This window comes from Pristiophorus japonicus, chromosome 21 (genome assembly GCF_044704955.1).
Source record: "Pristiophorus japonicus isolate sPriJap1 chromosome 21, sPriJap1.hap1, whole genome shotgun sequence".
In the NCBI taxonomy this organism is placed as follows: Eukaryota; Metazoa; Chordata; class Chondrichthyes; family Pristiophoridae; genus Pristiophorus; species Pristiophorus japonicus.
In genome coordinates this window covers 74783030-74807504 of record NC_091997.1, presented here as the reverse complement: position 1 = coordinate 74807504, position 24475 = coordinate 74783030, and the positions used below count along the sequence as shown (strand labels likewise).

The 24475-nt window shown below is 42.9% G+C and overlaps 1 protein-coding gene across 3 annotated transcripts in view; it reads right to left on the bottom strand.

Annotated features, from left to right (window-relative positions):
- Window positions 1–440: 440 nt before the first annotated feature.
- pkma (pyruvate kinase M1/2a) overlaps window positions 441–24475 on the bottom strand; it is a 38322-nt gene continuing 14287 nt past the window's right edge. For 2 of the 3 annotated variants that reach the window (XM_070865070.1, XM_070865072.1), the window contains exons 3-11: window positions 24074–24165; window positions 18524–18655; window positions 14849–15035; window positions 13497–13767; window positions 12239–12389; window positions 10884–11036; window positions 3582–3748; window positions 1810–1991; window positions 441–1091 (exon numbers count right to left, since the gene is read on the bottom strand). In XM_070865070.1, coding sequence (XP_070721171.1) covers window positions 985–1091; window positions 1810–1991; window positions 3582–3748; window positions 10884–11036; window positions 12239–12389; window positions 13497–13767; window positions 14849–15035; window positions 18524–18655; window positions 24074–24165 — 1442 coding nt within the window. In that variant the 3' untranslated portion in view covers window positions 441–984. Of the gene's footprint in view, window positions 1092–1809; window positions 1992–3581; window positions 3749–4135; window positions 4303–10883; window positions 11037–12238; window positions 12390–13496; window positions 13768–14848; window positions 15036–18523; window positions 18656–24073; window positions 24166–24475 lie in introns of all 3 variants that reach the window. The other variant, XM_070865071.1, reaches the window with a different exon arrangement.

The following is a 24475-nucleotide window of genomic DNA, read 5'->3' as shown; positions in this document are numbered from 1 at the left end:
GGGTCATAAATCTGTGGAATTCTCTACCCCAGAGAGCTGTGGAGTCTGGGTCATTGAATATATTTAAAGCAGAGACAGACAAGATTTTTGAGCGATAAGGGAGTAAAGGGTTATGGGGAGCGGGCAGGAAAATGGAGCTGAGTCCATGATCAGATCAGCCATGACCTTATTGAATGGCAGAGCAGGCTAGACAGGCCAAATGGCCTACTCCTATTATGTTCTTATTAACACTGTGCCCATGTAGTGCCCTCAACTGCATACATTTACAGCATGGACCTATTACAGGATGCTATTTGTAAGCCAGAACGCACACAGGGCTTGCTAGTTCACGTGGTCCAAGGTCGACAGGAGTCAGAATATTCCAACAATCCAAGTAGTAAGACATGCCAGTCTAAAGCTGGTGTTTGATTAGGCTTGAAAAGGAGACGAGACAGCTGGTATCTTGTGGGAGCTAGCTTTTATTGATGTCATCCACAAACATGCAACAATTAAACGTGATTCTACTCCTATATTCACAACAGCATGTTGTACCAAGTGAAATATCTGGCCTAATCTCAGACACTGCAAATTAGGTAAGATTTAAAACTAGTGATTCTGAATAATGCACAACTCATTTAACCAAAACACTGCCCGATTAATGCAGAAATGCATTATTGGGAACTAACCGTTTTTATAGGTCTCAACCACAAAACATATAAATAAGGGTTTGTGAAGGTATGGTGCACTTAGTACAACGCAGTACACTGACTGAAACATTAGATAATCGCCTTACATCAGACAGCCAGGTGTAGTACAGCAGAGCAGAGTGATCAGGAGCAGAACAGGTTATAAACAAGAATGTTGCATTTTTTTCTTTACTTTGCTCAAGTGGAGCTGCTTGAAGGTTAGCAGCAGGCAGCTACTCTGCAGTACAGAAAGCTGCAGCTGCCTAAAAGGGAGGAGGGGGGTACTGCAGCGGACATCAGAAACAGGTCCCCCGCACACTCAGGGCACTTGCAGCACACGCATGGTGTTGGTGGATCCAGAGCCTGGGCGCCAACCAGTCAGCACAATCACCATGTCACAGCTCTTGAAGAAACCACGAGTCTTGCCTGCAAGTTAAAAATCGATTCAAGTAATTATGTAGAATAAAAGACAATGTTACGTTGGCCTTTATTACAAGATATTTTGAGTATCCGAGTAAAGGCATCTTCCTGCAATGAGACCACACCTGGAGTATTGTATACAGTTTTGGTCTCCTTACCCAAAGGAGGATATACTTGCCATGGAGAGTGTGCAACAGAGATTCACAAGACTGATTCCTGGGATTTTGGGGAGGGGGGGGGGGGGGGGGGGAAGATAGTCCCAAGGACAGATTGAGTAAACTTGGTCTATATTCAAGTTTCAAAGAATGAGGTGATCTCATTGAAACATACAAAATTCTTACAGGGCTCAACAGGGTAGATGCAAGGAGGATGTTTCCTCTAGCTGAGGAGTCTAGAACCAGGGGTCAGTCTCAGAATAAGGTATTTAAGACTATGATGGAGAAACTTCACTCCGTGGTGAATCTTTGGAATTCTCTACCCCAGACCGCTGTGGATGCTCAGTTGTTGAGCATATTCAAGACAGATAGATTTTGGGGTATTAAGGGAATCAAGGGATATGGGGATAGTGCAGGAATGTGGAACTGAGGTAGATCAGCCATGATCTCATTCAATGGCCTACTGCTGATCCTATATATTTTTTAATGCACAGTTGAAATCCATTCCCAAAGGTTCACGTAAGCTTTCTCCCCACAAGCAAATGAGTTTGCTGACACGTTTAACTTACCGACATCCATGGCAAAATTCACTCGGTGGTCAACATCGTCAGACCACACTGCATCAGCGGGTTGTCTGAAGAGGACTGGGAAAATGCCACGGTAAAGGTGGGCCTGACGTGCAGTCTGAACGTCACGGGTTACAGCAATGATGGGAGCTCGTGGGCGGTATCTGGATACCAGGTGTGCTGACCTAACCAGAAATAGCAATGTTAGTACTCAACAGTAACTGGGTAGAGGGAGATTTTCAAACCAGTTCCACTTCATGATACAGTCTACCGCACTGTCTTACATACAGCCTCAAACTAAAAAGTAATGAAATGCAATTTGATTAGAAATTAGAAATTGTGTAGTAAACATTTCACTGCTCTGTGCCTGCAGGTCCAAGGGCCAATATTCATTTTCACCCAACTCTCCTGAAGGCACCAACTTCTGCTGAGTGCTACAGGTACTTGCTCAAAAGAATGTCCTTGAGGCATTGGAGCTGCAAGAACCTGGACAGCAAGTGCCATCAGGCTAGTCAACAGAATCCACAGCAAAATCCAATGTTAACATGAACCAGAAATGCCCACTTCCTTTTGCCTTTACAGAAGAGGGGGAAACTGGATCCTTCATTTCAGTATGCAGAACACCTAGAATCTGGAATTGTAAAGCTGATTTTGCATGAAAGAGCAAGAGTCAGCAGCAATGTTCCCCTTAATTTTGGGGGGGGGGGGGAGGGGGGGCGAGCAGTCCCTTTTAAGGGATTATGCGGCCTACAGCTTCGTGCATGCAACTGAATGGTGATAAAGCCGATCCTGTGCAGGCAAACAGCATAGAGAACATTGGTCAGTAATCTGTCAAGACCAAATGAATACATCTTTTCTCCTTTCATGATGCGTTCGGTGCTAATTACAGCGGGCAGGTTCGAAGGGCTGACTCCCATTTATGCTCTTGGGCTCGACAGATTTCTAACTAATTTTCTGCATTGATATTTAGAACCTGTGCTCCCCATTTCCTGCCAAGTACTGGGCTGGCAGTGTAACCTCTATTGTGCCGCCTTAAAAATCCCCAAATACACCAAGACTTAACTTCAAAGTGCACTTGAAAGCAGGTTGAAAAGTATAAGCCTTCCGTGCCCTGCATTCTACAGGTTTAAGTAACTAAAATTGGCAACGAATGAATGGATTGAAGGTTTGCACAAAGTAGTTGCAATGAGCAAGACAGTGTTCAGTCGATTCCTGGCTTAGAATCAAACCATTTGACAATTAGCCAACAGCCCAACAGTTGTCTAGAACCCTGGATTGATACTCATTTTGCAGCAAACTTGTCAAACAGCAAATGGATAAAATGGAAAACCCCAAGTAATATGGCCAAAAGTGATTCACGAGAGACTAGTAATGTTTTTTCATACCAGAGAGCTCAATTACTGGTTGCCCTTCTGGTCTAGTATGAAGCTGCAACTTGAAGAGCCAATACTTCTAAAGTTAGATTTTAGGTCCAGTTGCTCAGGCAAGAAATCTACAAGTCAGTATTCAGGTTCCTAGCTGGCTGTACACCAGTTTCAAATTACATCAGCAAAACTGTCTATAACATAGTACTGAATGCAATACTAAATGTACAGAATTTGGTCTGGCAACATCATTTTAATGCAGAAGGACAAAGACATCTAGTTTAAAATCAGACTGACGTTTGCAGTCTGGACTTCGATGTATCCTGCAAGGACAACGATAACCAGCTGCGGGACAAAAATAGGCAAGCAAAATGTCAACAGTTCAGGCACAAGCAACAGAATCATTCCTACCTTCCAGACTTAGTCAGGACTATCATAGCTGCAGCGCAGCACTTGAAAGAGGCCTCCACGGCACCGATGGCTGCGACTTCGGATGGGTCTCGGGACAGAGGCGCTAGGCGACGCAGCTCTTCGAATAGCTGCCTGTGGTACATGGCGGCCTCGGCCTCACGAGCAATCTGCAGGCGCCACATTAAACAGCACCGGGGAAGGGAACATTCCGATCAGTCAGCACCACTTCTGCTCCATTCATCCTGCCTACATCCTGCCGTTTCAAGCTACCCTTCACTTACCTTCCAGCCAAGCTCAACCCAATTGACGGTGTGTTGCAATCGTGGACCTGGACAACCCTTTCTGGCCTGGCAGCTGGATGAGGCCACTTGGGGGCATTTCAAATGTCCAGCCTTTTTGTAACGCCCTCCCAATATCAGTTAGAATAGCGATTTCCCAACCACAAGATTTGGCTAGCCAGCTGCCAGGCCATTTTAACAAGCCAGAAGCCTGCAAGGAGAAATGGTTAGCTGTAAAACCTTCTGCACAGCATCACTCCTCATTTACTACTCTACCTGCCAGATTTGGTCAAGACTATAATACCAGCAGCGAGGCATTTAAAAGAGGCCTGCACAGCACCAATGGCAGCAGTCTCGGTGGTGTCACCCGTGGGAGGCGCAAGATGGGAGATCTCCGCATACATCTGTCGATGATACATTGCAGCCTCTGCCTCACGAGCTATCTGTGGGCCACAAATAAGACAGGAACAGAGAAAGATGCAAGGGCTATACACGATATATTAGTGAAAGTATTATAGGTAGTTGTGCAATGTTTGTCATAGCAGGAATATTTAAGCAGAACCAGAATAAAAGCCCACTTATATTTTGATGGCTTCAGCAGCTGGAATAAACAAATGCTATACACTATTACATTAGATGGGTGTTGTTTGCCCTCACTAAAGCTGCAAAGAATCTGTATCAGGCATTTGAAACCAATGCAGAATTTTAATTGCCAATGGTGATCAATCAGTAGAGATCCAAGTTGTGCAGAGTTTCATTTTAAGCTATGTTCTCTAGCCATTACATACAAGTTGCACAACTGCCACCTAAACATGCCAGTGCTTCATTCAGATCAGAAGATTAAAGGCTAAATACATGCAAATTTAGCATTAAATTGAAGTCAGAACTTAAGGCAAAATGCAATAGCACCTGGCACCGTTAGTTGATTGAGTGCTTTATGTTGGTCTACTGAGTTATTGGAATTGGATGGATTCTCTGATAAAGATTTGAGATGAATGAGTGGGTGGGTTAAGAGAAAAGAGAAATTAGAAAAAAGAATACCACAAGATCTTCCAGGGAAGCGCAGTTGAAATATCCCATCAATTCTTCTTCCTCCGTTTGGAGTTGAATTGTCCCCTTGCGCCAAGAGATTTATAAACTGAAGATCTCGGATCACGTGCATAAGGTTTTAAACCAGCTTTCTCAGTCCTAATTCCAACACCATATTGATGTGGAATTAGGTTGAAAAACTTCCCAAAAATATATGGAAAGTTTGCTTCCACACCAGCAGAGTGTGGTAACACAAATGGAAATATTATACCCATATAATGGGGAATAATTTCCAGACAAAAAGTTTCTGTAGGTAAGCAAACTTAAGTGCAGTGGACAAGTATACTGAGTGGCATCAGCCCATGAATCACAGTTACATTCATTCTTGCTTTGTGCCAAGTTAATTGTGGAGGGTGCAATTAGTTTGGGATCCAGGTTGGGAGAATTAACACTTCGTCAAGCCTCTTCTAGGTGTCTCGCTACTGCAAATCGCAGCTGGACAATTAGTAAGGCCAAAGTGCACGCTTCAGGTCACTGGAGCAAAATATTCAGTATAGATGTGTTTAAGTTCCATGCCCCCTTTGTTTCTTGTACAAAACATTTAAACCCTTCAAGAAATTCATTTAAGTCTTAAGGATTGAGTAATTCAGTGCCAAGACTTCATGCAAAGCATAACTTATCTAAAAATGTCAAGACATCCTTGAAGTTATTTTACACGCCTACACAATCTACAAGAAATACAACTGCCAGTAAACTCCTTCAGCTGGAAGTGGGCAATATCTAGATAATTTGCATAGAGTTGTTTTGTGGCTGGGCAGCAAAGATGAATCTGCTCTTTCACACTAAATGCCATTACTTTTAACTCCAGGGCAAGTGTGTGTGTCTGGGGTGCTGTCTCGCTGGTAGTGCTTCACGATCCAGGCCGCTAGTCTCGGGTTCTTTTCCCCAATCGCAAGTCGGGTAGAACCAGAAAAAGCCATTTGTATTTCTTTAAGAGATTGGAAAATGGCAGTTTGTATTAACAAAATGGCTTCAATGCTTCCTGGAGCAGCTGTAACTGCTTCAGGTGACTGTGGGTGCCTGTGCGTTTGAGCACCTCGGAGCAAGAACAGCAGGAAACTCAGGAGCCACACTAACTTGGGAACAGGGCCATTATGAACGGAGAGGCGATTAGGCAGAGAGAGCAGTTATCGCAAAAGGAGGACAGCTGGACACAATTGCGTGCATAAATCAACTGTACCTACATCTCTACAATCTTTTAGGTCAGGTATCCGTTTCCCATCTCTACTGCATGCATCCCTTCTCTGGGCTCAAATTATGCAGGAAATTCCAGGCGAGTAACTCCTCCAGTGAAGTGAAACATGGAGGGCATACTGGACACACTGAAATCAAGGTAGCATGGGAGTGAAAGAACCAAACAAATCCAGCTTGTTGACTTCAGCTGGGTCCGAGCATTCTTTGGAACAACTGTTTAGAATATGTTCAATAGATGGAAAAAATATTGCACCACTTCTGAATTTAGGCAGCTCTCCAGAGATTAATGGTACTATGATCCAATTTTACCTTTAGTTTTATTAGCTTGACACACATACCAATTTAATACCACAACAGTTAAATACCAATTTAATTCAAACTTTCTCATGCATCAAAACCCATGATAAAGCAATGTAACCCATACATCTTCCAAATCCTTCCAAAAGCTTTGCCAGCTCAGCAGAATAATCAATTACCACAAGACTGGACATTTAGCACTTGTCTTTTCAATGGCCTAAAGCAGATCTCAGTCAGCTTCTTGGATCTGCACGGTTCACAGCAGCATTAGCAAGCATCAGCGAGCAGCTGCATGTCTAAAGGCAGGATTAGCAAGGCAAACATCAACTTTTACGATAAAACTGGGATCAGCAAGAGAATTTTGACCCTGTCCAATAAGCATCAATGGGAGTTAAGTCAGTCAACCCATTACTTTTCTAGAGCGATTGTGGTTACTGCACAAGAATATCTTCACTTCTGTGGTTTCCAATTTCAAACATGTTTGGGGGTGGGAGGGTACCGAGCAAAAGCAAACCCTTTCCTTAAAGAAAATGGGATTATACATGGCCACTCAACCATCTTTGCAAAAATCCCATGGTCCAGGAGCAGACAGCTAACAACTTTCTCCCAATTCTGGAGGTGTATCATAGCCTAGTTGGTCTCCCCTCTCCAAAATCAACTTTGCTTGATTAGCATGAGCATTGAACCATTGGGGCAAGCCCAAACTAATGACCAAGCATGAATATCTGACGGCTGGGAGGGGCAGGACAGGATAGATGGAGGAGACAAAAAAAAATTGTGGGCTGAGACAAGGATCAAACAGGCCCAGCGAGCCACAGGCTAGACTGCCGCAGTCACCCAGCGACAGAAGGAATCATGGCAACAGGTGGCTCAGATGAATTTGCCTTGGTCATCTTCAGAGCTATGTCTAAAATGAGATGACTGCAGATCTAGGCTACAGTAAATGCCATTTGGAAAGCAGCTGTGTGCATCCAATGTTTTGACCTTTTACTGGGCAAAATTAAGTACTTGCAATACAAAAGATCAGTGAGAGGGCTGAAATAACAGCTAAAAATCCCATTCCTAAAAAAATCCCTCCTTCTGCTCAACAGTATTGCAGCAGTTTGGGTAAAGCTATTGCAGTCTTGGCAGGACATGGGCTGCTGTGCCTCCACATTTATAGATGCAATAACCAACTAGACATCATGCAACAAAATCCTGAGATGAGTTAAATCTGCATACAAAGCCACCTATGTAGCATACTTGTCAATTTCAAGTATTTGATTATGCAGTGCAAATTGAATAAGGTTGCAAGTGCTGAGTGTCAAGCAGATCTTTTTGCACAAGTTGGTGGCTAAAATCTCCTCATGTACAAGACGTGCTCATTTCTGTTTGCTTCATCCGTTTGCAGCAGAGATTGGAGTATTAGATTCGGCTACTGAGTGCGACAGAAACACTTCAAACTCAGTCTGTGCCATGCCAAATCTAAAGTTTACATGACAATAAAATCAAGACCTAAAATCCATGTTGATTTTGGAGTCTTCTACACTAAACTTAGCAGCTTCAATTTTTGCAGAAAGAATGAGAAATTTTTGTGAACAGAACATGTTTAGTCAGACTTGGTGATCATAGGGATATTTCTTGTTACAGCAAGAAAGGCGCAGTGCGCATCGTTTTCAGTTAATCCTTGCAAGCACCAATCTTAGGGAATGCGGTTGGGTGAATGCTACAGCTAGAGTAAAGACTTCCATGAGATCACTTGAGCATTACAATATTGTGAGCATCACAATTTATTTTTTTTTACATCCATTGGCAGGATTGTGGGCGTCACAGTGGCATTTATTGCCGTTGAACAAGCCAAGTCTCGCTAGGCCATTTCAGAGGGCAGTTAAGAGTCAACCACCTTGCTGTGGGTCTGGAGTCACAGGCCAGACCAGGCAAGAGCAGCAGATTTCATTCCCTCAAGGACATTAGTGAAGCAGATGGGGTAGTTATAGGATACTAGCCTTTTATTTCAGATTGATTTAAACAATGTAAATTCGCCAGCTGCCGTGGTGGGATTTGCACTCACATCACCAGATTAGTCCAGGCCTCTGGATTACTGACCCAGTAACCACCACTATGCTACTGTACTCATTTGGACATGTTTTATCAGGCTTTGAACCAATGGAATTAGATCAATACTGCAGATCCTTTACCTCCTTCCCAGCAGATCCCATAACCTTGATAGAAATACAGAAAATCTCAACATGGCTTTTGGAAAAGATGGCCATATTTCATCAACCCATTTGAATTTTGAGGCAGTATGTAGATAGTCCAGTTGAAGGTTTCCCTCAAATGTACCACACAATAGGCTACTTAAAATAAAGCCCCATTAGATTAGACAATGTATTTTGTGTCTGATGAATTGGTTGCATTCTCATAGGCAGGTTTTATTAATAGCAATGGTTCTACATGGGGACCAGTTACTGCAAGTCTTGCAGGAATCAGCATTGGATGCTCTTCAATGATCTGAATCAGGGTATGGGGGGGGGGGCGGTAAAGAGGGAAGAAATTCCACAGGTGATGCAAGAGATTTGTGGGGGTGTTAGGATCTTAGATGAGATGGAGATCCACATCTGGCATGTCATTTGTCATAGATAAATGTACTGTTACACATGTGGTCAGGGCCAATACCAAGCATATGCATTTCATACAGGATTGCAAACTTAAGCCCACTGCAAGAGTCCTAGGTGTCTTAGTACAGGAAATCTGACGGTTTGTACCCAGTGCCTCAAGGCTACTGCAAAAGCAAAGAGACTACAAGCACATAATGTAAGGAAGTATCAAATACACTACTGCTGTACAAGACCTTAGAACATGCCTCAACTAGATAGTGTCCAGTGTTGGCTACCTCTCATTGAGTGACAAAGGATTAGAGGGTTGCCACTAGATTGATACCTAGTTTAAAAGCTCTGAATTGGCACAATAGACTGAAAGAACTGGGGCTTTTTACTCTTTTTTAAAAAAAATAGACCAAGGACTTGATTGAGGTCTTTAAGATAATGAAATGATTAGATTTGATCCCAATGAATAGTCTATGAGTTAGATAGGTTAGGAAGGACCAGGACATGAATACAAGTTATGCAAGCTAAAAACTAGGTTAGATGTCGTGTTAATTATTTCAGATTAATCAACCTATCGGATAGGTCGCTGCTCAGAGCTAGACAGGTTCCAAACGGAGACTGACAGTGCTGGATTTAAGAGGTAGGTGGGGGGTACAGTAGCACAGTGGTTATGTGCAGTGGCCTGGATTAATGATCCAGGGACACGAGTTCAAATCCCACCACGGCAGCTGGGAAATTTAAATTCAGTTAATTAGTAAATCTGGAATTTAAAAAATAAAACAGTATTATTAATGGTGACCATGAAACTATCGGATGGTCGTTAAAAACCCATCTGGTTCACTGATGCAAGTTTAGGGAAGGAAATCTGCCGTCCTTACCCAGTCTGGCCTGAGAGATTAGGCCCACAGCAATGTGGGGGAATCTTAACTGCGTGCACAGAAGCTCACCACCACCTTCTCAAGGGCAATTAGGGATGGGCCATTAATGCTGGACTTTCCAGCAATGCCCATATCCCAGAACAAATGAAAATAAAATGGGCCTCCCAGTTAAGTATGGCCTCCCCAGTCTTCCCTCCCCCGCCCCCAAAATTAGCGTTGAATTCTTTTGCCGCTCCCAAAAGATGGTGCAGCTGGCTGGGGGGGCCAGCAGTCATGTCTGTGAATAAGCTGCATCACGATAATGACTACCAGGCTTGATGGACCGGCTGAGTCGTCTCCAGTCAGCCATTTTCATGTATTTGTGTCCTGCAGCAGTCAAACGCAAGTGTCCAGACGCGTACAACGATTTCACGACTCAGAATCCAATACTCAAATCTTGTTAAACAGTGTGGCTTAAGCTACTCCTTTGTTTTAGCAAGCCAAACTAGCCAAGCTCTCCATTTCCCACTGCAAGCATGGCAGATTCAGCATGACTTTTTCCTATAAAGCCAATTACATTGATCTGGCAAGAAGATGAAATAACTATTGCAATCAGATAAAAATCTGTCAACTTGCTATATGGTGGCCACGATAAACCAACCAAATATCAAGTATCCCCAAGGCAGAAAGCAAAGCACCAGAAGCAACTATTTTATTCATTTTAACATTTAATGCAATAGTTGAACAGCCCAGGAATCTGCAGATTGGAAAAGGACTGGAACTGCAAAGGTAACATTAAGGATATCCTCCCATTACACGATCTTTGAACTTTCCCCAAAATGGTTTCCCCATCTTCCTTACAGGAACCTGAAAGTAGGAGTCTTAACATATTACTTTTACAATCATTAGTTCCCGGATCAAATTCCTCCCACCTTGACTTTTGCAACTATTAATGGTTTCCAAAAGAGTGGTCAAATCATAAGGTTAATGTTGTTTACGTACCAGGTGCTGCATTTTCACAGCCTCGAGGGGGTAGTCTCCTTTTGCAGTCTCCCCAGACAGCATAATACAGTCTGCACCATCTAGCACAGCATTAGCTACATCACTGCCCTCAGCTCGGGTGGGTCTGGGTTTCTTGATCATACTCTCCAACATCTGAAAGTAGGAGGGGGGGAAAAAAAAAAACATGTTGCAAGATGCATTCCATGAAGTTTAGAAGCAAGCACTTCAATCTTCTGAGTCCACCTCAACACAATTGCTAAAAGGTCTGAAATCATTACTCTCACTTTACATTAGCACAGTGCACTTAATCGTTAACAGATAACTGTTCAACATTCTAGGGAGAGAAAGCTCCAGCAGCTTTGCTGAAGGACAGCTCTATTCCAAATTATGGTCAAGATCTAATGTGGAAAACCATCAAGAAATCTGGAACTTGGAAAATAAAATACAAAATTACTTCACAAGACCAGCTTATGTCGTACATATTTATACCGAAAGGAGCTGGAGCAGTTATTGAGTAGCGCAAGCATTTCCATTGGGAGGGCAGCTTTTCTGTGGCAGAATAGACAAATGCAAGCCAGATAACCAATTGGGCCATGCACTGGCATTTAACCCCTGGGACTTGCATTCAAACTCAACCCAGACAGAATGAACACAGCCATCAAAGACGACCAAGCTGCCAAGTGCCATGAGTTTGGGCAGTCAATGGACCCAGAGTAAAACTGCTGCTCATTCAACATTTGGCACGTATTCAGGTGTCAATAGGACGGTTGGTGTGAAAGAATCACCGATACAGTAAAGGGTACTCTTCCAGGTTTGGAAGAGGCAAGGGAGCTTTACTCTTCATAACCACATGTGCTAAATCCTAACAGGGCAATGAAATGGGGAAAAGTTAAATTTCTTCACTGAAATCCCCCATTTTGAGGCATAACTAGTTTTTTTCCGAACTTCAGTTTAGTTTGAACTTAGCGCATGATCGTGAATCTTGTGCATTCCCAATTCAGAAAAGAAATGTAGATGCCTGTAATTTCAATTAAGTTTGTTTTAAAAAAGTATGAACTCTACAGCAATTAATCTTCACAAGCCTCTGAGAAAGTTCCATGTACATTTGGTTATAGGATATCACAAGCCTTCCTTGCTGTGAAAGGAGGTCAGCTCCAGTACACTGCTCAGTTATTAGGACACTCCTATCAGACATGAACCAGTTAGACTTTTAAAACTGCAAAGTTCCATTATAAATGTGTAATTGAAACATAGCCCCCAGTGAGTATTATAGGATGGAGATTAAAAACCTCACCTCAGGCTATGAAGGGCTCCTTTGTATACCAAAATAGTGTTTGAAAAACGTAACTACATACCTGAGTAGCACAGATGACAGGTTTGCCAGCTCTGTTGCAACGTCCAATCATCATTTTCTGAGCAAGGAAAACTTTTTCACCAGGAATTTCAATACCCAGGTCTCCACGAGCAACCATAATGCCATCACTAGCCTCCAGGACCTCATCAAATCTGAAAAGGAGACATATCCATTTTAGAAGACGATTTACAATTGCCTTTGTGGGATCGTCACTGTTATACAGATCCAAGCATACAGCTATACTTAATTGTCCAACATCAATTCTGGGCTCATTAGAGGAAGGATATTTCATTCTTTAAGTTACAGAAATACTTCTAATATTGGTCATTCATTATTCCACTTTTACTGTTATACTTGCTAGTCTAATTCAGTACTAAAGCAGAAGCTAAACTAGAAGAGTCCAGAGAACCTGGACATTAAGATACCCCATTATACAAAAATAAGTTATTTATGTTAGCCTTTTATTTATGGTGGGGTCAATACAGGATGCAAAGTAAAATCAGAACTTTGCCTGTAAAGCAGAGTGGACTGAAACAAGGTTCAAATCAAATGCTCATTTTACTGGATTATGCAAACCTTAATCTCAAAGTACTTTTGACAAGGGTTGAAAGTAATGAATGGCATTTAATTGCTGCACACTATTCTTGTACAGGCAGAGTGTAGACACTTCATTAGTTTCTGCACAAGTTAGTATTTGTAGTTGCAAAAGCTACATCATTCCATGGGTCAGATCTGTTCCAACTTGACCAATAGCTGTATTCAAGTCACTGCGCAACAGTTCCATTGAACACGGAGTTTAAGCAGATCTTGTGACAAAAACATGTTGGAGCCAACCAAGTGTCAAAAAGTGGGAACAATCACAAAAGCGTGACATTTTAAAACTACCCAGACTAACTTAGTAATCTTGATTTGTATTTGTTTACTTCTGCTACCCCTATGGCTCATGGGACTGGGGGTACTATATTAGCATGGATTGAGAATTGGTTAACAGACAGAAGAAAGTAGGAATAAACAGGCTATAACTAGTCAGGTAGTGAAAGGATCAGTGCTTGGACCTCAGCTATTTACAATCCATATCAATGACTTGGATGAGGGGACAGAGTGTTATGTATCCAAGTTTGCTGACAATATAAAGTTAGGTGGGACAGTAAGAAAGTCTTCAAAGGGAATATAGACAGGTTATGCGAGTGAGCAAGAACATGCCAGTGTATAATGTGTAGCATTAGATACTGGTCTCGGGCGAGTTATTAACTACTCACCGGCGAACACCCTCGTGGTTCTCAATTTTGCTGATGATTTTGATGCGCTTTCCTTGTTCACCCAGCGCAGCCCGCACAGCATGAACATCAGCAGCCTTGCGTATGAAAGAAGCAAACACCATGTCGACATTTTGCTCTACACCAAATTTCAAGTCAGCGAGATCTTTCTCGGAGAGGGCAGGAAGGTCGACTGCTGCTCCGGGCAGGTTTACACCCTTCTTGCTGCCCAGGGATCCTCCATTCTCAATCTCGGTGTCACAAAAATCTGCACCTGTAATGACATGAACAGGGTCGCATGTGGTCACAGACTGCACACAGCAAAAGACAAGTCTATAAAGCAAGTAGACTTAATTGGACATTCAAAATGGGAAAGTAACTACAGATCATATGATCTTATTGAATGGCAAAGTAGGCTCGAGGGGCCAAATGGCCTACTCCTATTTCCTATGTTCCAAGAGTCACCTCAGTGCAGTTGGATACTTTTGAAAAGAACCTGTGTACAATCCAAGATTTTGCTACAGTTCTAACCACCAAGCTAACAAACATCTTACTGACTCACTTGCTTGTGTTTTAACTTTCCTAACTCGCACCAAGTCCCACTCACCCATCACCTCTGTGCTCACTGACCTACATTGGCTCCTGCCTATGACGACAACATTGGCTCCTGGTTAAGCAACACCTTGATTTTAAAATTCTCATCCTTGTTTTCAAATCCCTCCATGGCCTCACCCCCTCCCTATCTCTAATCTCCTCCAGCCCCATAACCACACCCCCCCCCACCCAAGATGTCTGTACTCCTAATTCTGCCCACTTGAGCATCCCTGATTATAATCACTCAACCATTGGTGGCTGTGCCTTCAGCTGCCCAGGCCCTAAATCTCTCCACCCCTCTATCCTCCTTCAAGACACTCCTTAAAACCTAACTGAGCAAACTTTTGGTCACCTGCCCCAATTTCTTGTGGTTTGGTGCCAAGTTTTGTGTCAATACTTGTGGAACACCTTGACGTTTTACTACTTTAAAAAAAGGTGCTATATAAATACAAGTTGCCGTTTGCAGGATACTGAACTGGAACAATGATATTTCTGATCAGCACCTGGCCCAGGAGGGGAAATGGGCATGGTTTTGTAAGTGCTTAAACATCAGACACTTGACATCTTTACTGATGACACCATGGCAAACTAGGACAAGAACTTGAATCCTGTTTTGAAGGAAAAATGAAGGGTTTGGAGTGACAGAGTCTTGGCAGTGCCAGAGAAAATTGAAAAACTGCAGGAAAGGTTTGGGTGGAGAAAATGAGTTTGACAGAAACTACTAGGCTGTCTAGAAAAGTGCAGATCAATTTTGCTCTTACCTTTGGCCAGCACACGGAGAGCAATTAAGCCATCATCCACATAGATTTTACTACCGATTTCAACCACCTTTGGCAGATTCTTGTAGTCTAACCACAGCACATGTTCATCACATTTCTCCTTATAGGCATCATCCAGTGTAATTTTAAGTTTAGCTCCTTTCTTCAGTTCAACTTCAGCAGTGCCACTCTGCAGAAAAGAAATTGGCTTTAGTAAATAGTTGTGGAGTCATGTTTATACCTTGAACTAGAAGACATGACATAAATGTTGCCTCGGCAAAAACAACAACTTTTATTTATACAGCACTTCAACATATTAAACTGCCCCAAGGCGCTTCACAGCAATGTTATAAGACAACATACATTTGACACCGAGCCACAAATTATGGCAGATGACAAAAAGCTTGGTTAGAGGTAGGTTTTAAGGAGCATCTTTAAAAGGAAAGAGGTAGAGGCAAAGAGGTTTAGGCAGGGAGTTCCAGAGGTTAGGGCCCCAAGCAGCTTAAGGCACGACTACCGATGGTCGAGTGATTATAATTAGGGATGCTCAAGAGAGCAGAATTTGAGGAGCGCAGACATCTTGTGGGGTTGAGGCTGGAATAGATGAGAGATAGGGAGGGGCGAGGCCATGGAGGGATTGGTAAACAAGGATGAGAATGACAGTAGCAAAGAATTGATTAAGACTGGAACTAACATGTTATACTCAAATCAACAATGCAAAGTGTGTGATACAAAATGGGCTAGTTACAACTTTGATAAAGATATGCAATTGTGCAGCCTATGACTTAGTCACAAGTTTTAAAAAAATCACCCACCAATGAGCAAAGCTGAGAATTACAATACTTCATAAGAATTAGAAACAGGAGTAGGCCATCTAGCCCCTCGAGCCTGCTCCGCCATTCAACAAGATCATGGCTGATCTGGCCGTGGACTCAGCTCCACTTACCCTCCCGCTCCCCATAACCCTCAATTCCCTTATTGGTTAACAATCTATGTGACTTGAATACATTCAATGAGCTAGCCTCAACTGCTTCCTTGGGCAGAGAATGCCACAGATTCACAACCCACTGGAAGAAATTCCTTCTCAACTCGGTTTTAAATTGGTTCCCCTGTATTTTGAGGCTGTGCCCCCTAGTTCTAGTCTCCCCAACCAGTGGAAACAACCTCTCTGCCTCTATCTTGTCTATCCCTTTCATTATTTTAAATGTTTCTATAAGATCACCCCTCATCCTTCTGAATTCCAACAAGCAAAGACCCAGTCTACTCAATCTATCATAAGGTAACCCCCTCATCTCCAGAATCAGCCGAGTGAATCGTCTGAACCCCCTCCAAAGCTAGTATATTCTTCCTTAAGCAAGGTGACCAAAACTGCACGCAGTACTCCAGGTGTGGCCTCACCAATACCCTGTACAGTTGCAGCAGGATCTCCCTGCTTTTGTACTCCATCCCTCTCGCAATGAATGCCAACATTTCATTTGCCTTCCTGATTACCTGCTGCACCTGCAAACTAACTTTTGGGGATTCATGCACAAAAAGAGTTTCATGCACAAGGACCCACCGGTCCCTCTGCACCGCAGCATGTTGTAATTTCTCCATTCAAATAATATTCCCTTTTACTGTTCCCCCCCCCCCCCAGGTGGATGACCTCACATTTTCCAACATTGTATTCCATCTGCCAAACCTTAGCCCATTCGCTTAACCTATCTAAATCTCTTTGCAACCTGTGTCCTCTACACAACCCGCTTTCCCACTAATCTTTGTCATCTGCAAATTTTGTTACACTCTGTCCACTCTTCCAGGTCATCTATGTATATTGTAAACAGTTGTGGTCCCAACGGCACACCACTAACCACCGATTTCCAACCCGAAAAGGACCCATTTATCCCGACTCTCTGCTTTCTGTTCGCCAGCCAATTCTCTATCCATGCCAATACATTCCTAACTCCGCGTACCTTTATCTTCTGCAGTAACCTTGTGTGGCACCTTATCAAATGCCTTTTGGAAATCTAAATACACCACGTCCATCAGTACACCTCTATCCACCATGCTCGTTATATCCTCAAAGAATTCCAGTAAGTTAGTTAAACATGATTTCCCCTTCATGAACCCATGTTGCGTCTGTTTGATTGCACTATTCCTATCCAGATGTCCCGCTATTTCTTCTTTCATCATAGCTTCAAGCATTTTCCCCACAGCAGATGTTAAACTAACCGGCCGAAAGTTACCTGCCTTTTTTTAATAATAAACAGAGGCGTTACATTAGCTGGTACCTCCCCAGAGTCCAGAGAATTTTGGTAGATTATAACGAATGCATCTGCTATAACTTCCACCATCTCTTAATATCCTAGGATGCATTTCATCAGGACCAGGGGACTTGTCTACCTTGAGACCCATTAGCCTGCCCAGCACTACTCCCCCCCCAGGTGATAGTGATTATCTCAAGGTCCTCCATTCCCACGACCAGCAATTTTTGGCATGGTTTTTGTGTCTTCCATTGTGAAGACTGAAGCAAAATAATTGGTTTAGGTCTCAGCCATTTCCACATTTCACATTATTAAATCCTCCTTATCATCCAAGGGATGAACATTTACTTTAGTCACTCTTTTCCGTTTTATATATCAGTAAAAGCTTTTACTATCTGTTTTTATGTTTTGCGCAAGTTTACTTTCATAATCTATCTTTCCTTCCTTTATTGCTTTTAGTCATTCTTTGCTGTCGTTTAAAATTTTCCCAATCTGCCAATTTCCCACTAACCTTGGCCACCTTATACACATTGGTTTTTAATTTGAAACTCTCCTTTATTTTCTTGGTTAAAGTGCAAATGTTAGCAATTTGTAATTTGAAAAGAAACTGGGCAATTAGTAACCAAATGATACAAATGGCAAATTGATCTTGCCATTTCAGAGTACCTGTGGCCAATATTCACCCTAAGGTGCACATCAGGTCCCGTGCTAGCTGTTGCTGTTGGACGATGGCACGCAGCAAATTTAAAGGGACTGCGCTTACAGCAAGAAGCCTTTTGTAAATTAACTCTTTCCTGCCCCTCAATATCCCAGCAGAGGAATGCTGTGCAGGCCACCAGCATAAATGCATTCAAATTTTGTTGTGATTTTTACAAAGAATTGCCTTTTTTGCATTTCATTTTGTGGTGCATAAACCCAAAGACCAGAGGTGACTAGAAACTCATGCTATATCAGCTCTCCCATTGTAATACTGCACGTAACAGTGATGCACATCTTCTGCATTGAAGTATATATAGAGAACAGATTATGACTGCACTTTGTAAGAATGCAATATTAAACTGGAGGGCTGTGATGAGCACACGAGTTTCTAATCATCAGGTAGTTTTTGATTTAAGCATTTTGTGCACTATAAGAAGGAAATGCTAAAAAGTTCAATTCAATGTAAAAATTGCAACAAAATTTTAATACAAGCTGAGCCTGGTGAACCAGCTCAGCCCAAATACTTAGTGCTGTCCACTGCATTGCCTGACAATCCCACAATACAGAAAATTCAAGCAGCTTCCCTTTGATGTACCACATAAACCTCAATTCGTTGATCCAGTCGTTATCAAAAAGAGCTGCCCCATCCCCACCGCAGGAGTGGTATCTCCAATACAGATTTCAATTCATGTAGAATAGCACTGAGTTGCAGTGACGCATTACACAAAGTACTTACTCCCTCGATAAGTCCCGTGCGGATTTCAGGTCCCTTTGTGTCCAGAGCAATAGCAATTGGTCTGTAGCCGATGGGGTTCGAAGCAAAGCTTTCTGTGGCCTCACGGACATTCTTGATGGTCTCTGCATGGTACTGTAAACGAGAGTTCAGGTTAAGTTTCTGAAGTTTTATACTGAAATTAAGTGCCTTCGCAAAGGCTTCAGGTAAATTTTAACAAAACAAGTTAAGTTAGATATTACATATAGGTTCGCTTGTGTGCACAGCTGTTCCCGACTGCAGTAGAACAAAATGCAATCTCTCTCCTTTCCTTCCCTTCCCCCCACCCCCCCAGCAAGAATGCCTTTGCAAGTGGGCTGACAAACTTTTTTCCCCCATACGGGAAAAGCCTCAAGTCAAGTGAAGTTACTGAATGTAGGTAGAGCATCCTATGCAGATAAAGGTCATATTTAACACCCCAATGAAAAAGAACTAATCAATGTGATAGTCTGCCTCTACAAGATCAATTCTACACGCTAATGCTCCTTGGGTGTGCAGCCTATTCAAAATACATGGTTTTCCTCATTGAAAAGCCAGCAATGCAAGGTGTCCAGATAGCTGCGCGATCGTGCAGCTTAAAGCAAACATTGCACACCACCCAAGCGGTACTGCCAGATACAAAACGCAGCACCAGTCGTGTGATATTTGACTCGTGGGACTTTTTGCACATGCCCTACAATACTCCTTAATCCCATTTCCAGTTGGGTGCAGTCTGGCACAGAATCAGACAGACAAGACCGCCTTGCTAGCAGAGTCACTATTACAGGCACTGGAGCCACCTTACCATCTTCCACCCCCTTCATTCTGCCACAATATGAGCACCTGAACCATGCCACTTCCAATATTCAATTTGGAGTAGATGCCTCAGCAGCAATGAATTCTGCAGTGAGTTCCAGTTACTCAATGACCCCCAGATCAAACTTTGTTATCTTTATTGATGAGCTTCTGTCAATATTATCTATCTAGTGCATTACTTTCACTGACCATTTGAACAAATACAATGTATGTTGGTTTTTGTACAAACATCGAGTTATTCTTTCCCACGGCCGAAGAATAACAGGCTCAACATACTTTCATGCTCTAAAGACGAGACACAAATTAATCTGTTCAGAGGACTGACCCATTTAAAATTATATTGGGCAAAATGGCCCAGTCTATTCAATCATTAGCAGCAGTTATAGCATCAAGCATTTTAACAATTATTTTACTTCCCTGGGAAATGTGTTTAATCTATACAATAGTGGGTAAACTCATGAAATTACAACATTTGAATTTGTGCAATAGTATTGCAAAATATACTGTGGGGTTTAGGTCATTATAAAGCTACATAGTAATGGAATCTGAATAGCTGAATATGACAGGTGAACACTTAGAATATTAAATTATTTCAGCACTTCAAAAGGCAAGGGCAGGGTTTAGCAGAATCTTACAGTACCTGTAAGCTGAAAATCAGATCTGAATTGTTTGTGATCTGCAACAGTACCAATTTGTATAACAGTGGTTCCTACTTTCATTCTATTCTCTGGAAAGCTGCCATTTTGAGTCACCCACACAAAAGGTAGCACCATCAGGTATGGGCTCATGGAATTGCTCTCAAGGGATTGCCAGTGATCAACATTCTGTTCATTAGGCAGCTGAACTGCTTAGCTACGCTGCAGGACCACTGCAGGCGCAGGAGAAAGCAGCAAAATTTTCTGCACCAAATGTCAACCATTAGCCCTGCTCAGACAGACCAAGCAACCCCATTTACAGCCTTGTGTACAAAACTGAAGCTATTTTCATGTCATCTAATGGTGTAATTGGCAAGTACATCATCTAGTATGATACTGAACCAGACTAGTATGATGCAATCAGTCTGCAGTTCTTAGAGCAATAATGTAGAACAAGAGTTCCTACTTCAGATTCTTATCTCGAAATTCCTGCTCGAAACCAAAATGAAAACAGCGAGCTCTGCTGTGATGCTCCCCAGTCAAGTCACCAGCATTTACTGACTACACTCATGGGAAGAGAAGCTAGCCAGCTGAGAGGTACTGGAGGCCAAGGCACAAATCTGCAAAGTTATTTTCAGGTGAGTAAGACAGCAATGAAAAATGCTGGCATACAATTCAAAACAGATCATACTAATTCTACAAGAGATCTATTGCTGTAGATAAAATGGTGCCTGGGGAAGGACATTGTTTCATCTCTGGGAAGAGCATTGGAATCTCACATTGCATGTTGAAGTGAATAAAGCCAAAAGCAAACCCACCCACTATTCCGAAGTACAATTCAGTAGCAAGGACAATGTTCAGTAAGCCGCCCAAGTTAATAAGAGTATCAAACATACTTCTCAGCTGAGTAAATGGGATGCCAGTTTTAAGTTGGAGGATTTGTAGCTGGAATAATTGCAACGGACATGAACACTTGCAGAGTATTGAATGAAAGCTTTGTGGTTGGAAAGTGGGTAGCAGACGAGGTGCAACGAGACCTGGGTGTCATGGTACATCAGTCATTGAAGGTTGGCATGAAGGTACAGCAGGGGGTTAAGAAAGCAAATGGCATGTTGGCCTTCATAGCGAGGGGATTTGAGTACAGGGGCAGGGAGATGTTACTAAAGTTGTACAGGGCCTTGAGGCCACACCTCGAGTATTGTGTACAGTTTTGGCCTCCCAACTTGAGGAAGGACATTCTTGCTATTGAGGGAGTGCAGCGAAGGTTCACCAGACTGATTCCCGGGATGGCGGGACTGACCTATCAAGAAAGACTGGATCAACTGGGCTTGTATTCACTGGAGTTCAGAAGAATTGAGGGGATCTCAGAAATGTTTAAAATTCTGACAGTTTAGTTAGACAGGTTAGATGCAGGAAGAATGTTCCCAATGTTGGGGGAAGTCCAGAACCAGGGGTCACAGTCTAAGGATAAAGGGTAAGCCATTTAGGACTGAGATGAGGAGAAACTTCACCCAGAGTGGTGAACCTGTGGAATTCTCTACCACAGAAAGTTGTTGAGGCCAATTCACTAAATATATTCAAAAAGGAGTTAGATGTAGTCCTTACTACTAGGGGGATCAAGGGATATGGCAGGAAAACAGGAATGGGGTACTGAAGTTGCATGTTCAGCCATGAACTCATTGAATGGCGGTGCAGGCTCGAAGGGCCTACTCCTGCACCTATTTTCTAGGTTTCTGTTTATGACCACAAGGTGTGCACCTCACTTGTGCACTAGTTGTACTCAAGTTAAATTAGTAAAGCAAGTGGGTAGGAACTTAAATAGGGCAAATCTCTCATGATTTTCTACAACATAGAAAATAGGTGCAGGAGCAGGCCATTCAGCCCTTCGAAGCTGCACCACTAAATATCATGGCTGATGTTTTACTTGCCTTAAACCATCTTTTGCATTATTTGGAGCATCTATTCTACCATGTCCATTACTACAGGACACCCTGCTTATTTGCAGCATGTGGAAGGGATACAATTTGTTGCACAGCACAGCCAGAGAACCTATAAATAGTCGAGCTTGATCAATGGAACATATTCCATTTCACTTGACCTCTGCTGTACAGACATGCACACCAAGTGACACATTCCAGTCTCAACATCTGAAAAGGTCAAGCAGACAGTCAGCTGACCTCACTGACCAGCCTGCATTGGATAGATCAAGCATGCAAAATCCTGATCTTTGATACTCCAAGATCAGATGTGCTCCATCTGCTTTGAGCTGCCAATTAATGGATTGTTACTACCTGGTTCGTCAGAATGACCTTTTAAAATGCTACCATGCCCTGAGGCACTGAGGAAAGAGTCATCAATAGATACTGTAATTTGATTATTTTTGACCTTGTGGTAGTCTGCTATCCACTTTCCAGCCACGGAAAGCTTTCCTTCAACAGTATGCAAGTGTTCACGTCCATTGCAATCATTCCATGTACAAAACCTCCAACTTAAAACTGGCACCCCATTTACTCAGCTAAAAGATTCAGAGGAAACTTTGTAAAGTTGGAATACCTCTAGTGTAATTCTACCCAACATCTAAATATAAAACCACCCCTGGTGACCAAGGTTGAAACTTCTATTTTAGGTAGAGCTACTGGCAAATTAACCTTAATCCACCCAGCATAGTGTTTTTGCCAGTGTCGACACATGGACCTCTCCTTCCCACGACCACCCAGCCACCAACAGAGACTGGCGAAAGAAACAATTTCAGGAGCATAAACCTGAAGAGTTATTTAATCTACCCAACAGTAGAAAAGAAAAGATTCAACAACAAGAAAACTGACATTGTAAAAGTGCTACACCAATTTGTTTCCTACTGTAGGAAGATTGATTTTCAGAAGACAATTTTTTTCAAATTTGTTCAAGACCCACCCCAGAGACTTGAGCACACAAATCTAGATTGACACTCCAGTGCAGTGCTGAGGGAGTGCTGCACTGTCAGAGGTGGCGTCTTTTGGATCAGATGTTAAACAGAGGCCCTTCCTGCCCTCAGGTGGATGTAAATGATCTTATTTCAAAGCAGTGTCCTGGCCAATATTTATCCCTCAATCAACATCACAAAAACAAATTATCTTGCCATCACTGTTTAGGGAGCTTGCTGTATGCAATTTGGCTGCCACTTTTCCTACAACAGTTACTATACACAGTTGTACCTCTCCAGTCCAGCACCCTTGGGACCTGACCAGTGCCGGACCAAAGAATTTTCTAGACCACGGGAGGTGATGCCAACCCTAGCATTGTCAGCAGTACCCTCGACTTACCGGGTACGTTCTGCGCAGAAGCCTACTGCGTAGCATTGCTCAGGCCCAGCTTCAGCGCCTCAGTCAGGCAGCGGCCACTCGTCGCTCCCTCTTCGCGCTGACCCAGCCAAGGAGGGAACACCAGAGAGAGCAGGGAGAAGAGGAGCAGTCAGCCCCAGGTGACAGCGTGGGTCGTGACGACCCCCCCCCCCCCGGGAATGATGCCCAACCAAAGAGTCCCGGACTGGAGAGGTACAACCTGTACTGCAAATGTACCTCATTGGTTGCAAACACTTTGGGATGCCCCGAGGTCATGAAAGGCACTTTGTAAATATGTTTTTTTTTTTTAAGTAAATGTGGCTCCAGAGGTTAGTATATTTAGAGTTGGAGAGTCAGGGAAAGGCTTGGTTCAACTGATTGTGTTAATGGAAGTAACAGTACTGCACTCGAGTGTCAGCCTAGATTTATGTGCTAGCAAACAGTAGTCCTCCAGTACATTGTCATCAAGGCCAATCCTCGTGAGCCTGGACAACTACCACTCAATAGACAGCATTGTAGTCAAAGATTTTAAGCTTGCCAAATATCCACATTAACTAAATAGTTGCAAGGAGCATGAACACTGGCAAATTTCCCCGTCCCTAGCCAAGGGTTGACCGCACTCTCCACGCTTCAAATTGTCACCCTGGAGGAGTTAGCCAACTGCACAGACTAGAATCAAATCAGAACCTTCTGACTTGCATGGCTTAGTGCTCCACTAAGGTTTGACACAGCGTTCCAGTTTAGAGTTGAATAATTCAGATTACCTCATGTGTACCATGTGAAAAGTTCATCCGTGCCACATTCATCCCAGCTTTGATCATCTCCTTCAGTGTCTCAACAGATCTGGAGGCAGGTCCTGGAAGTAAGTAAGCAGCGAAACATCAGTTTCAACCAAGCAGATAATTGTTGATTTATTTTCCATTTGCCTCTGACAAAGGAGGAGAAATACAATGTGATACTACCACACACTACATTTCACAACCAAAGGCGTGATGGGACGTACCTTAGTTGCAGTGTGTACTATCCACAAGATACAGTAGCAACTCGCCAGGGCTTCTTCAGCAGCACCTCCCAAACCTACGACATACACCTGGGTTTTTAAGCTTCCCCCAGGAGATCGCATGGCTCTGGATAGGGTGGAGTATAAAATGGTGATACATGGGGTG